The sequence below is a fragment of the Actinia tenebrosa genome, unplaced genomic scaffold (genome assembly GCF_029948245.1).
Source record: "Actinia tenebrosa isolate PJP-AT-01 unplaced genomic scaffold, QUT_ActTen_1.0 PGA_scaffold10__47_contigs__length_13832649, whole genome shotgun sequence".
In the NCBI taxonomy this organism is placed as follows: Eukaryota; Metazoa; Cnidaria; class Anthozoa; order Actiniaria; family Actiniidae; genus Actinia; species Actinia tenebrosa.
The window spans coordinates 4797261-4813276 of NW_028292570.1; the positions used below are offsets into that span (position 1 = coordinate 4797261).

The 16016-nt window shown below is 38.9% G+C and overlaps 1 protein-coding gene and 1 long non-coding RNA gene across 5 annotated transcripts in view; one reads left to right on the forward strand and one right to left on the reverse strand.

The window, feature by feature from the left end:
• Positions 1-16016, forward strand: part of LOC148912815 (uncharacterized) — a 101794-nt gene that overhangs the window by 40740 nt on the left and 45038 nt on the right. The window lies entirely within an intron of this gene.
• The window catches only part of LOC116307042 (uncharacterized), a 35641-nt gene that overhangs the window by 12552 nt on the left and 7073 nt on the right, over positions 1-16016 (reverse strand). For 2 of the 4 annotated variants that reach the window (XM_089026591.1, XM_089026590.1), the window contains exons 2-8: positions 8177-14111; positions 7479-7836; positions 6874-7029; positions 4870-5063; positions 4190-4547; positions 3585-3740; positions 2336-2536 (exon numbers count right to left, since the gene is read on the reverse strand). In XM_089026591.1, coding sequence (XP_088882717.1) covers positions 2336-2536; positions 3585-3740; positions 4190-4547; positions 4870-5063; positions 6874-7029; positions 7479-7836; positions 8177-14111 — 7358 coding nt within the window. The remainder of the gene's footprint in view (positions 1-2335; positions 2537-3584; positions 3741-4189; positions 4548-4869; positions 5064-6873; positions 7030-7478; positions 7837-8176; positions 14112-16016) is intronic. The other 2 variants (XM_089026593.1, XM_089026592.1) reach the window with 2 other exon arrangements.

The window sequence follows — 16016 nt, forward strand, 5'->3', positions numbered from 1 at the left end:
TGTCGAGGACAATAGCAAAAGAATCCTGCACTTCCAGGAAATGTTTCTGCAGATCCGTGGTTGGTGGCTTTTCGGGTATTGCAACCTCTACGCCATTTTCTTTTTCTATCCTGCGTATTTTGGGTATTCCTATACCGTATTTCCTAGCTACCTTCTGCAGCCCCATACCATTCTTTCGGTCTTCCAAAAGGTCTGCGATCTCCTCTTCGGATAGTATCTTTGGCGTGGCCATATATATCTACAACCACATGTTTTTTGTATCTAGACACCTATGGATCCATAGGGTATTCCATGGACAAACACTATGGATCCATATGGTAGATACCTGTTTGTCCACAGATATAGCATGTATTTGTACATAGCTACGGGTATAGCTGCATACATGCTGGGAAAACAGCGGACAATACAAATACTTTTGGAAATCTTGGAAGGTCTCTACCGAGCGCAAAAGACAATACGAGGAATTCGCCTACCGGGCTACGTAGCGACTTTGGCACAACTACCACGGCGTCGATAGGGGAACGAATCGTTCCCCTCCCATCTTTTGGGAACACGCATACACTCTTTTGGGACACAGAAAAAGGCACTGACAATCCATACACTCTTCCAAGGCTGTGAATAAGAGGGGAGGCGATTCACCTCCCTTCTAACTAAGCCTTTTCTTGTATTTATCGCGGACAATTTAACAACCATACACTCAACATTCTAAGACATCTTTTAAATGACTCATGCATATATCTTTAACAATTTAACAACCTTATACTTAACATTCTACGTCTTTTGGGACACGCATGCACATCTTTTGGGACACGCACATCTTTTGGGGACACGCATACGCATCTTTTGGGACACGCATACGCATCTTTTGGGACACAAAAAAAGGTAGCCGAAAGTGGTTGCCGGGGAAATGGGATTCTGTACACTCTACTAATGCATCGTATATCCAACAAATATCTTAACCTCCGTTTACGTAGCAGCAGTAAGGACACACCGCGGGAAATCCCGTAAATCTGCTGTACCCGCGTTCGGAATTCCGCGGGTTAAACCCGCAAATATACGGCATCGATCGCGAGTCCCCCTTACTGAATAACGATTCCCAAATACAGCAGCAGTAAGGACTTATCGTGCGGCTGTACCCGGATCGCGCAAGACCCCCTGTAGGGCCTCGTCACCCCATACATTTCTTTGTATTTTTTTTTGGTCGTGTACCCGCTTCGCTAGTCCCCCTTACTGCTGCTAACTTTTGCTAAAGTTAGCCAGTGAGTTGGGGTGCACGCTTGAAGTCTCTGGTATTCAATATCATCCTCAAATTCACTGAAGTACGTGAAACGCATAGAAAACTCTTTCTTTCTGATGCAGTACACTCTCGAAAGAGTGTTATAAGTGTTTTTCTTGAGCAAGTAAGAGTTTTGATTCTGTTCCAATTCAGTGGCTGATGGATCTTCAAGTAGTATCTTTCAAATTCTTTAGTAGCTAATGATCATGATGATATTCTAACTGTAGTAAGTCACTTAATTAAAGTTGGAATATTTCATTTGTTTGGCCGAGAACATTTTTTTGTTCATTTATTTATTTACAGAATATAGCAGATTTTGAAAGTGAAACTAGACGCATATCTGCGTGAACTCGGGCTTCATAGCAGAAAATCGAAAGAATTCTTCGTGAACACTGTCATCCTTCTGACGAAAGCTTGAAAAATTCCGCCATTGCTCGACCATGTGCTTATGTGGCGCATACTACGCACGCGCATAGAATTTGCGCATGCGCTTTGAACGCAACTGCGATTTGTGACAGAACGCAAATAAAGCCCAATTTATACCTCGGGCATTTCTTTGAAATCCCGAGTATTAAGTCCCCCTACTAAGCGTGTGGACCTAGGCCAACCCCACAATGAATAAATTAAAAAATAGAAACCAATTCCAGTAATGTCTTAGTCGTATTCACTCGTTAAAATTATTAAGCTGAGCATTTACCGGCGTTTGCATTGCTACGCGGCCACCCCAGACAAAAATCGCGACGTGCACTTTGCAATAGACTGCCGTCAATCAAACAAGTTGACGTCATTTACACGCGTTTGAATCGGCCCGGATAGGCCCGGTGAGTGTGGCTCATAATACTTGTAAACAATCGACAAGTTTTGGCGCCTTTTGAATCACACACGCGTGTAAATGATGTCAACGTGTTTGATTGACGGCAGTCTATTGCAAAGTGCACGTCGCGATTTTTGACTGGGGTGGCCGCGTAGAAATGCAAACGCCGGTAACGTTACATGCATCATTTTCCCTATGTATCATAGCCTTGAATTAATTGATTTGTCAACCTTGATTTTCCTTACCTTCGGCTTTTTCTGCCTAGCTTGTCGTACTTTCTTTCTTTTTCGTGCCACGCACTTAATGTAAAGATAAAGAACCAGAAGAAGCAGAGCTACGGAAACCGGTACAGCGATGGCGGCTATTGTCAGACGTTCGTCTCCGCTCGGACTTGGTCGTGGTGCTGCTGTTGTTTCGATTGTTAAAGGCTGCGGACCACCAACCACCTAGTTACAAAGATGCATTTGAGGTTAATATATAATATACTATATATTTTTAAAAAAAATTCTCTTTTCTTTTGTTTTCTTTGAAATTGTTTTGTATTGTTTTTAAGTAAGAATTATAAATGTTGTAAAAAAAAGAAAAAAAAAATTATTGTATAATTACCAATGAAATATCTATTTTTCTCTATTTCGAAAAATTGATATCTTCACATGTGAAAATAACATGTTATTTTCACGTGTGAAGATAACACCATTGCCTGAAAAAGCCACAACATACTTTCATTGATAATTATATAATAAACAGAATATTACATGGGCGCTTGGAGATACGAAATTTATCTTCTCGTGTTGAAAATCTCTCACTCGTTCGCTGCGCTCACTTGTGAGAGATCTTTTCAACACTCGAAGATAAATTTCGTATCTCCGCGCGCCCATGCAATATCCTCTATTTGCTATACCACGAATACTATGCCGAGATATTAATATACCAATATTTAAGACCAAGTGTTGTAAAAACACTTTTATAATATATTCCGTATTTGGGCGAAATCGTTAGTATTTGTGAATTTTTCGGCACCGAAATAAGGCTAACCAGCCCTAAGTAAATGAGTCTCTAATCATGGAACACAACGGTATGTCTCGTAACGAATAGACCCTTTGCCAAAATGGCGGGCGAAAATTGAAATGCGTTAAATTAAAAAACCAATACCAGCACTGGAAAGAGCACCTTTACATTAGTAACTCTACGAAGATTCATTATGTCAGGTGTTATATGGGCCGAGAAAACTTAAGTTGAAAATTGACAAAAAATTTACAGACTATTGTATGTCTGGGGGCATACGTTATGCCATGCAAACATCTGTAAATTTGTCAATTTTCAACTTGAGTTTTCTCAGCCGATATAACACCTGACTTAATGAATCTTAGCTTCGTAAGGTTACTAAAATAAATGTGCTTTTTCCAGTGCTGGTATTGGTTTTTCTCTCAGTTTAATTTTAACTCAACCGAATTCGCAGTCGCCATTTTGACAAGGGGTCTATTCTATGCTCACCGGCAATCCCAAGGTATACATCAGTTCATTTTTTGTCAACATATTGGTTCTGTCGACCACTTTTGATGCCGGTACAATCTCGCTACCTTCCAGTACTCGATAGTTAACAGCCACTGTCTCGCTTTGGTCATTTGGTGTCCTCTTGATGGAACTTATCTGTGGACCAAAGGATATTAAAGATATGTTCTTTATCACGCTAGCCTGACATCATAAGATATTTGATTTATCGGAAAAAGGAGTTTACGATCAAATTTGCCACATTGATAAAAGGAAAATTGCAAAACGATTTCGTAAAGATTGCCCTTATAACGAAGATGTGAATTTTATATGAATTTCCTTTTCCGATAAATCAAATGTTTAAAAATGATTGATAAACGAATTCAAATATAAATTACAAGCTGTCAAATTGAGCTGATCCTCGCAGTATACGAAGCAACTTATGCAGCTGCAAATTGAAAGACTCAGAAAAAATTCTGAGTCTTGAGCGGGATTTGAACCCGTGCCCTAGCGATTCCGGTGCCATGCTCTAGCCACTGAATTACAAGCTGTTAGCAAACACAAGTCATCCCGCAATACAACAGCTGAGTATAGCTTACTAACAGTACCTGTACTCTATAGTTGTCAGTCTCCCTTCTTATCCGTCGATACAAATGTCCAGGAATTCCAAATGCAACGGCTTTCGAGAAGGAAGACTCTCCAACTCTCAGCTCTTTTCCTGGCGCGCGATTCTTTCCGACCAAACCAAGAAAAGCCACCAACTGATTGTTTAAAGCTACTGCCTGAGTTCCTTTTTGGATGTGTCTTTTTCTGTGAGATTTCAAGTCAATTAGATAATTTTCCATAACGTTTTTAATCTGATTTCTTGGGAGTTCTTTGGTCGTGTTACTGGCATTGGGTGGCTGCGTTTGGGGTCCATCCTTCACCTCGCGTCTTTTCCTTTGACTTGGTTTACTGAGCCCAATTCTTGAGAAAAGCAACAGAGACGTAAATGTTTTAAATCAAGGAGCAATTATCAGCCACTATAAAATATTTGAGATATGACGCGCGCGCTCAGTGATTGGCTGGCTACCGTGTTTATGTCATAGAATAGAGACACGCTACTTATGTCTGTGTATTGCGCACTAAGTCTGGTTTCAATTTGATCAGTATGGTCGCTGCGAACGCCCAAAACCGTCGTTTTTAGGGAACATATAGAAACACATCTTTAGCGATCGCAGAAACATGCGCGCGTGTTTTATATTCCTTGAATTATTAAAGAGAGAAAAAAAAAAACGTCTGCACTTACCTGTATGCATCGAGCAGTTTCCCAGCAATGTCGTCTTTAAACTCTTGCGTATATACATTCGCTTTCAACGGAACAAACACACTAATGACCACAATCCCTTCAGTGTCGTTAATACTTGGTAAACTAACTGAGCTCGAAGGAAAGATTGAGCTTGCTGTTGTTTCGATTGCTAAAGGCTGCGGACCACCAACCACCTAGTTTCAAAGATGCATTCGAGGTTAATATATAATATGCTATATATATTTAAAAAATTTCTCTTTTCTTTGGTTTTTTTTTTTTTTTTTTTTTTTTTTTGAAATTGTTTTGTATTGTTTTCAAGTAAGAATTATAAATGTTGTAAAAAAAATTTTGTGAAAATTAAAAAAAAAAAAAAAAAAAAAAAAAAACAATCAAAAAAAACAACAAAACAAACAAACAAAAACCAACATATATATATATATATATATACTATACCACGATTACTATGCCGAGATATTAATATACCAATATTTAAGGAGGCTCAGGGTAGTTTTGGTCTGGCACACCTAGCCGCATTGAAACGGCTACAACTTCGTCTTGAATAACTCGATCTGCAAGCGCTTTTCACACAATCTCAGGAAAGGATTAAAGGTTTCAAAAATGATAAATTAGTTTAAAGCGGCCTTTTCATTATGACGTAATGATGACATCATAGAAATCGTTTACCGCTTATTTTCTCGAAAACTAGACCTAAACTTTCAAAGCGACTTGCACCAGTCGATAGTATTCATCAAGGCACCCAACATATTGCAATACGAAAAAAATGTATGAGAGCGTTTTCCAAATATTACGCGGTGAATATTTTCATGGACTTTTACTATTATTTCCAGCGTGTCAACTTTATACCCTCAAAATCGGGACTTTAATTTAGTGGATTCAATATTTTTAGTAGCTAGAATATAGGTACGGATATAGACACTGTCCTTATTGAGTATGAATCAAATTGTGACTTTCTTTCTAACGTTATGGATTTTTTGATATGAAGCTAAATGACCCCATTTGTTGTCAAAAGCGATAGAAAATATCGTTGAAAGCGGCATTCAAAAAATCGTCGAACGATTTTTTTCTAAATGAAGTCACTAAGAGATGTATCTTTTACAAATATTCTCCTTTAATTTCATATGCATTGGAGGGTTTTAAGGCATTCAAATAAAAAATAACTACTTTCGCTCACGGCTGCTTGTTGATTATTCACGCTTGACTTCCGTGTTATTCCTTGTCGTGTGCTGTTAGTATCGATCGTACTTATTTTCGAGAAAATAAGCGGTAAACGATTTCTATGATGTCATCATTACGTCATAATGAAAAGGCCGCTTTAAACTAATTTATCATTTTTGAAACCTTTAATCCTTTCCTGACATTGTGTGAAAAGCGCTTGCAGATCGAGTTATTCAAGACGAAGTTGTAGCCGTTTCAATGCGGCTAGGTGTGCCAGACCAAAACTACCCAGAGCCTCCTTAAGGCCAAGTGTTGTAAATACACTTTCATAATATATTCCGTATTTGGGCGAAATCGTTAGTATTAGGGCTAACCAGCCCTAAGTAAATGAGTCTATAATCATGGAACACAACGGTATGTCTCGTAACAAATAGTCCCTTTGCCAAAATGGCGGGCGAAAATTGAAATGCGTTAAATTAAAAAACCAATACCAGCACTGGAAAGAGCACCTTTACATTAGTAACTCTACAAAGATTCATTATGTCAGGTGTTATATGGGCCGAGAAAACTTAAGTTGAAAATTGACAAAAAATTTACAGACATTTGTATGTCTGGGGGCATACGTTATGCCATGCAAACATCTGTAAATTTGTCAATTTTCAACTTGAGTTTTCTCAGCCGATATAACACCTGACTTAATGAATCTTCGTAGGGTTACTAAAATAAAGGTGCTCTTTCTAGTGCTGGTATTGGTTTTTCTCTCAGTTTAATTTTAACTCAACCGAATTCGCAGTCGCCATTTTGACAAGGGGTCTATTCTATGCTCACCGGCAATCCCAAGGTATACATCAGTTCATTTTTTGTCAACATATTGGTTCTGTCGACCACTTTTGATGCCGGTACAATCTCGCTACCTTCCAGTACTCGATAGTTAATAGCCACTGTCTCGCTTTGGTCATTTGGTGTCCTCTTGATGGAACTTATCTGTGGACCAAAGGATATTAAAGATATGTTCCTTATCACGCTAGCCTGACATCATAAGATATTTGACTTATCGGAAAAAGGAGTTTACGATCAAATTTGCCACATTGATAAAAGGAAAATTGCAAAACGATTTCGTAAAGATTGCCCTTATAACGAAGATGTGAATTTTATATGAATTTCCTTTTCCGATAAATCAAATGTTTAAAAATGATTGATAAACGAATTCAAATATAAATTACAAGCTGTCAAATTGAGCTGATCCTCGCAGTATACGAAGCAACTTATGCAGCTGCAAATTGAAAGACTCAGAAAAAATTCTGAGTCTTGAGCGGGATTTGAACCCGTGCCCTAGCGATTCCGGTGCCATGCTCTAGCCACTGAATTACAAGCTGTTAGCAAACACAAGTCATCCCGCAATACAACAGCTGAGTATAGCTTACTAACAGTACCTGTACTCTATAGTTGTCAGTCTCCCTTCTTATCCGTCGATACAAATGTCCAGGAATTCCAAATGCAACGGCTTTCGAGAAGGAAGACTCTCCAACTCTCAGCTCTTTTCCTGGCGCGCGATTCTTTCCGACCAAACCAAGAAAAGCCACCAACTGATTGTTTAAAGCTACTGCCTGAGTTCCTTTTTGGATGTGTCTTTTTCTGTGAGATTTCAAGTCAACTAGATAATTTTCCATAACGTTTTTAATCTGATTTCTTGGGAGTTCTTTGGTCGTGTTACTGGCATTGGGTGGCTGCGTTTGGGGTCCATCCTTCACCTCGCGTCTTTTCCTTTGACTTAGTTTACTGAGTCCAATTCTTGAGAAAAGCAACAGAGACGTAATTGTTTTAAATCAAGGAGCAATTATCAGCCACTATAAAATATTTGAGATATGACGCGCGCTCTCAGTGATTGGCTGGCAACCGTGTTTATATCATAGAATAGAGACACGCTACTTATGTCTGTGTATTGCGCACTAAGTCTGGTTTCAATTTGATCAGTATGGTCGCTGCGAACGCCCAAAACCGTCGTTTTTAGGGAACATATAGAAACACATCTTTAGCGATCGCAGAAACATGCGCGCGTGTTTTATATTCCTTGAATTATTAGAGAGAGAGAGAGAGAGAGAGAGAGAGAGAAAAAAACGTCTGCACTTACCTGTATGCATCGAGCAGTTTCCCAGCAATGTAGTCTTTAAACTCTTGCGTATATACATTCACTTTCAACGGAACAAACACACTAATGACCACAATCCCTTCAGTGTCGTTAATACTTGGTAAACTAACTGAGCTCGAAGGAAAGATTGAGCTTGTGGGAGATGGTTCAAGAGACCTTGTTGAAGCGGAAAAAAGTGAGGCAAATTGAGTGGATTCTGCGGCACTTGAACTACTTTGATAAAAAATAGAGAAACTTGTTGGAGAAGGTCGTATGGATGAAGTGAAGGAGACAGATGACATAGCATGAGACGTTTTCGAACCAACTGATGTTATAATATTTATGGACATCTTTGATTCAATAGTGGTAAGAGTAGAATGCAATGAACTTGGAGCTACGACACTAGACTGTTCCATAGACACAAGTTTTGAAGACATTTCACTCAAACTCGTGCTAACTGACCGCACACTTCTACTTGAGCTTGTTGGTTGTACGAGTGACGTAGAAGACGATGACGCTATGCTAGAGTCAATCGAACTGGTAATACTACTGCTATCTGAACTTGATGACACCTTTGATTCAATAGTAGTAAAAGCAGAAGACAATGAACTTGGAGCTATGACACTAGACACTTCCATAGACACGAGTTTTGAAGACATCTCACTTAAACTTGTGCTAACTGAACTCACACTTCCAGAGAAACTCGTGCTAACTGACCTCACACTTGTGCTAAAGCTTGTTGGTTGTACGAGCGACGTAGAAGACGATGACGCTATAATAGAGTCAAACGAATTGGTAATACTGCTGCTATCTGAACTTGATGTTGTAGGTCCAGGATGAGACAGAATTAACGATGACGAATCTGAAGCATAAGAACTAACATGAAGCGAAATCTCGCCACTGCTTGGTTGTGCTGGACGTGATGTTACTGATGTGGACGTTGACATATCTTGAGAAGAAAATGATGAGAAACTATAGTTATTAATGGAAAAACTGGTAGACAAGGAGTATGAAGATTCCATAGACGTCATATTATATACGTATGAAGTGGATGACGTAAAAATATTTGCTTTGCTCGTTGGTTCTGGAGGAACAATTACATCTGACGTCATATTATACACATATGAAGTGGATGACGGAGAAATATTTGCTGTAGTTATTGGTTCTGGAGGAAAAACTACTCGTGACGTCATATTATACACATATGAAGTGGGTGGCGTAGGAATATTAGCTGTGCTTGTTGGTTCTAGAGGAACAGTTACATCTGACGTCATATTATACTCATATGAAGTGAATGGCGTAGAAATATTTGCTGTAGTTGTTGGTTCTGGAGGAAAAACTACTCGTGACGTCATATTATACACATATGAAGTGAATGGCGTAGAAATATTAGCTGTGCTTGTTGGTTCTGGAGGAACAATTACATCTGACGTCACATTATACACATATGAAGAGGATGACGTAGAAATATTTGCTGTGCTTGTTGGTTCTGGAGAAACAATTACATCTGACGTCATATTATACTCATATGAAGTGAATGGCGTAGAAATATTAGCTGTGCTTGTTGGTTCTAGAGGAACAGTTACATCTGACGTCATATTATACACATATGAAGTGGGTGACGTAGACATATTTGCTGTAGTTGTTGGTTCTGGAGGAAAAACTACCCGTGACGTCATATTATACACATATGAAGTGGGTGTCGTAGACATATTTGCTGTAGTCGTTGGTTCTGGAGGAAAAACTACTCGTGACGTCATATTATACACATATGAAGTAGATGACGTAGAAATATTATCTGTGCTTGTAGGTTCTAGAGAAACAGTTATCTCTGACGTCATATTATATACGTATGAAGTGGATGATGTAGACATATTTGCTGTAGTTGTTGGTTCTGGAGGAAAAACTACTTGTGACGTCATATTATACACATATGAAGTGGATGGCGTAGAAATATTAGCTGTGATTGTTGGTTCTGCAGAAACAGTTATCTCTGAAGTCATATTATACACATATGAAGTGGATGACGTAGAAATATTAGCTGTGCTTGTTGGTTCTGGAGAAACAGTTACATCTGACGTCCTATTATACACATATGAAGTGGATGACGTAGAAATATTAGCTGTGCTTGTTGGTTCTGGAGGAACAATTACATCTGACGTCTTATTATACTCATATGAAGTGGATGACGAAGAAATATTAGCTGTGCTTGTTGGTTCTGCAGGAACAATTACATCTGACGTCCTATTATACACATATGAAGTGGATGACGGAGAATTATTTGCTGTGCTTGTTGGTTCTGGAGGAACAATTACATCTGACGTCATATTATACACATAGGAAGTGGATGACGGAGAAATATTTGCTGTGCTTGTTGGTTCTGTAGGAACAATTACATCTGACGTCATATTATACACATATGAAGTGGATGACGGAGAAATATTTGCTGTGCTTGTTGGTTCTGGAGGAACAATTACATCTGATGTCATATTATACACATATGAAGTGGATGATGGAGAAATATTTGCTGTGCTTGTTGGTTCTGGAGGAACAATTACATCTGACGTCATATTATACACATATGAAGTGGATGTCGTAGAAATATTAGCTGTGCTTGTTTGTTCTGGAGAAACAGTTATCTCTGACGTCATATTATATACGTATGAAGTGGATGACGTAGGCATATTTGCTGTAGTCGTTGGTTCTGGAGGAAAAACTACTTGTGACGTCATATTATACACATATGAAGTGGGTGACGTAGACATATTTGCTGTAGTTGTTGGTTCTGGAGGAAAAACTACTTGTGACGTCATATTATACACATATGAAGTGGATGGCGTAGAAATATTAGCTGTGCTTGTTGGTTCTGCAGAAACAGTTATCTCTGAAGTCATATTATACACATATAAAGTGGATGACGTAGAAATATTAGCTGTGCTTGTTGGTTCTGGAGAAACAGTTATCTCTGACGTCATATTATATACGTATGAAGAGGATAACGTAGAAATATTAGCTGTGCTTGTTGGTTCTGCAGAAACAATTACATCTGACGTCATATTATACACATATGAAGTGGATGACGGAGAAATATTTGCTGTGCTTGTTGGTTCTGCAGAAACAATTACATCTGACGTCATATTATACACATATGAAGTGGATGACGGAGAAATATTTGCTGTGCTTGTTGGTTTTGGAGGAACAATTACATCTGACGTCATATTATACTCATATGAAGTGGATGGCGTAGAAATATTAGCTGTGCTTGTTGGTTCTGGAGGAACAATTATCTCTGACGTCATATTATACAAATATGAAGTGGATGACTTAGAGATATTAGCTGTGCTTGTTGGTTCTGGAGGAACAATTACATCTGACGTCATATTATACACATATGAAGAGGATGACGTAGAAATATTAGCTGTGCTTGTTGGTTCTGGAGAAACAGTTATCTCTGACGTCATATTATATACGTATGAAGAGGATGACGTAGAAATATTAGCTGTGCTTGTTGGTTCTGCAGAAACAATTACATCTGACGTCATATTATACACATATGAAGTGGATGACGGAGAAATATTTGCTGTGCTTGTTGGTTTTGGAGGAACAATTACATCTGACGTCATATTATACTCATATGAAGTGGATGGCGTAGAAATATTAGCTGTGCTTGTTGGTTCTGGAGAAACAATTATCTCTGACGTCATATTATACAAATATGAAGTGGATGACGTAGAGATATTAGCTGTGCTTGTTGGTTCTGGAGGAACAATTACATCTGACGTCATATTATACACATATGAAGAGGATGACGTAGAAATATTAGCTGTGCTTGTAGGTTCTAGAGAAACAGTTACATCTGACGTCATATTATACACATATGAAGTGGATGACGTAGACATATTTGCTGTAGTTGTTGGTTCTGGAGGAAAAACTACTTGTGACGTCATATTATATACGTATGAAGTGAATGACGTAGAAATATTACCTGTACTTGTGGGTTGTGAAAAATTCGACATGACTGATGGCGTCACACTTGGTTGTGAAGAATTGCTCATTACTGTTGACGTCGTATTACTCTCATATGAAGTGGGTGTTGTGGAAATAACCGGAGTGCTTGATGGTTGTGAAAAATTCGACATGACTGATGGCGTCACACTTGGTTGTGAAGAATTGCTCATTACTGTTGACGTCGTATTACTCTCATAATAAATGGTTGTTGTGGCAATAACGGGTACGCTTGTTGGTAGTGTAGAATTCATTATGACTGATGGAGTCATACTTGGTAGTGAAGAATTCAGCATTATTGTTGACGTCATCATTGATGTTGTAGAATTCACCATTATTGATGGCGTCACACTTGGTTGTGAATAATTCTCCATTATTGTTGACGTCATATTACTCTCATATGAAGTGGTTGTTGTGAAAATAACGGGACTGATAGCTGGTTGTGAAGAATTCGCCATTATTGGTGAAGTCATACTTGGTTGTGTAATATTCGTGCTCATTGATGACGTCATACTACTCTCATATGAAGTGGTTGTTGTGGAAATAACGGGACTGATAGCTGGTTGTGAAGAATTCGCCATTATTGGTGAAGTCATACTTGGTTGTGTAATATTCGTGCTCATTGATGACGTCATACTACTCTCATATGAAGTGGTTGTTGTGGAAATAACGGGACTGATAGCTGGTTGTGAAGAATTCGCCATTATTGGTGAAGTCATACTTGGTTGTGTAATATTCGTGCTCATTGATGACGTCATACTACTCTCATATGAAGTGGTTGTTGTGGAAATAACGGGACTGATAGCTGGTTGTGGAGAATTCGCCATAACCGATGACGTCATACTTGGTTGTGTAATGTTCGTTATCATTGATGGCGTCATATTACTTTCATATGAAGTCGTCGTCGAAATAACGGGAGTGCTTGATGGTTGTGAAAAATTCGACAGGACTGATGGCGTCATACTTGTTTGTGAATAATTCTCCATTATTGTTGACGTCATATTACTCTCATATGAAGTGGTTGTTGTGGAAATAACGGGACTGATAGCTGGTTGTGAAGAATTCGCCATTGTTGGTGAAGTCATACTTGGTTGTGTAATATTCGTGCTCATTGATGACGTCATACTGCTCTCATATGAAATGGTTGTGGTGGAAATAACGGGAGTGCTTGATGGTTGTGAAGAATTCGCCATGAACGATGACGTCAAACTTGGTTGTGTAATATTCGTGATCACTGATGACGTCATATTACTCTCATATGAAGTTGTCGTCGAAATAACGGGATTGTTTGATGGTTGTGTAGAATTCACAGTCACTGATGACGTCACACTTGGTAGTGAAGAGTTCATCATTATTGATGACGTCATACTTGGTTGTGCAGTATCCGTGGTCATTGTTGACTCTATATAACTCTTATATGTAGTCGTTGTCGAAATAAGGGGAGTGCTTGATGGTTGTGAAAAATTCGACATGACTGATGGCGTCACACTTGGTAGTGAAGAGTTCATCATTATTGATGACGTCATACTTGGCTGTGTAGTATACGTGGTCATTGATGACGTCATATTACTCTCATATGAAATGGTTGTTGTGGAAATAACGGGTACGCTTGTTGGTTGTGTAGCATTCGTCGTCATTGATGATGTCACAATTGGTAGTGAAGAATTCACCATTATTGTTGACGTCATCATTGGCGTAGAAGAATTCACAATTATTGATGACGTCATACTTTGTTTTGTAGTATTCGTGATCATTGATGACGTATTAACACTATCATAGGAAGTGGTTTTTGTAGAAATAACGGGAGAACTTCTTGATTGTGAAGGATTTACCATGATTGATGACGTAATAGCCGGAAGTGAAGTACTAAAGGGTATTGATGACGTCATACTGGAAGGGCTTGAATTTGAGGCGGGAGTAACATGTGTACCATCTATAAAATGAAAACAAATCGGGTAAGAAAGTTAGAAAAATTGCTTCTATAAGATATAAAACTAGTCAATGCTAATGAAGGTTTCGGAATCAATAGTAAAGTAGTTGTAGTGCACTCTCCTGATGTCACATGTAAGCATCAGAGTTTGCGAGTTCTCTCCCTTGATTTGAGGACTTTTCTGCCGGTTTATTTGGTCTAGTTTCCCTCGCTTTCTGTAAGTTTCGAGTTCTCTTTTGCTCAGCCTTAGGCCCCGTCCACACGTATCCGTAAATTTTTGCATCCGTAAATTATTTTTTGCGGATACGAAAATGTTTGCGTCCACACCCAGCGTATTCGAATCGTTTTCACCGTCCACACGTATCCGTTTTCGTAAAACTTGCGGATACGGACACAAAAATTTGCGGACACGTGTGGACGCAGCCCATATCCGTAAAAAAAAAATTGCGGATACAAAAATTTCTGGATACGTGTGGACGGGGCCTTAGTCTCGGTTGTGCGTTAAATATTCAGCTACTGAACCAAAACCCGTGGCATTTTAATCAACTCGTACTGTTGCGCAGTACGTACACTCTTTACTATACAATGGACCTTCAAAAGAAAGGAATACATTTGTACACAATCGAGGCTAAGACTGAGAAAAGGCGAACTCGAAATGGGAGTATTGCAATTTGATAGATCTGCGAGTTAGCTGTGCTCCGAAATCAACCCAGTGGATGTTTCAAATATAAATAAAATATTCAGCCACTGAAAATATCGGCACCTCGCGCCAAACGATTGGCTGTTTGCTATAGCGTTGCTGAAAAACAAAGAAATAATACTCAGGAAGCCGGTTGTAGGAAGAGTGAATAGCGCTATATCCAACGGATAAACCCTTATCCAGTGGTTAAGTCGATGCTGTTATCCAATAAATTTATCCCCTGGATAAGGTTTATCCGTCGGATAGCGCTATCCACCTTTCGTACAACCGGGTGCAGGAGAATAATTAGAGACCTTTAGATCAAACGACGAGTAAGAAAACGAGTACGAATACGAGTTTTTTACTTTTCAAGCTTGGCACTGTTATTTCGTATTCGTGGTTGTGTACGTAGACTGAAACATTAAATCGTAAAAAATCGGAAATCGACTACGATTTAGTGTTAACCACGTGTACAGGACCAATTTTAAAAACCCGTACTCGTACTCGATAAAGGTCGCTATTATTACGGACACCGAAGGAACCAGCGAAAGTGCCCTTTCAATAATGGCCACATGGCCAATAAAAAAATGTCAGTATTTGTATATTAAAAGAAGGGTCCGCAAAGCGTGGTTCGACCGCACTCTAATAAAACCGTAAATTGGTAATCTGCATATTTGAATTCCCTACTTCAATGATAGAGTAAATGAAATCTATACGTGGACAATAGCAATGGTTCGTATTTGTGAGGCGTCCGGTCGTACTAAGCAGGCAGTCGATAATCTATAATCCTTATATTTGAATGTCTTTTTCCAATGGTAGTAACACGCGCCTTATTCTATATTCATCGTATAATCCAAGTATTCATCAATACCATCTAAACACGTAATCATCCAATTTGTATAACTATTCTTTTTTGTCGTGGACTGACTAGCTAGCATCTCATATACAGTCCTTTGACTAAAAGTTGTCGTTTGATCGGCTTCATCCCTACGCGCCTAGACAGAAAAGGATTTTGGCGATAATCACAATTTACTAGCTGCCGCATATGTTATCTAACACGTCTTGAGCTTGCTGTTTTCGATCCCATTTAATTTGCTAAAACCATGCCTCGAGCATACGGCGAAGATTTAAACTGGCGAGCAGTTTGGATGATGCAAGTTCTGGGTAATTTACCCGTTATCCTTTTCGGTCTAGGCGCGTATGGATGATCCTATCAATGACAACGTTTA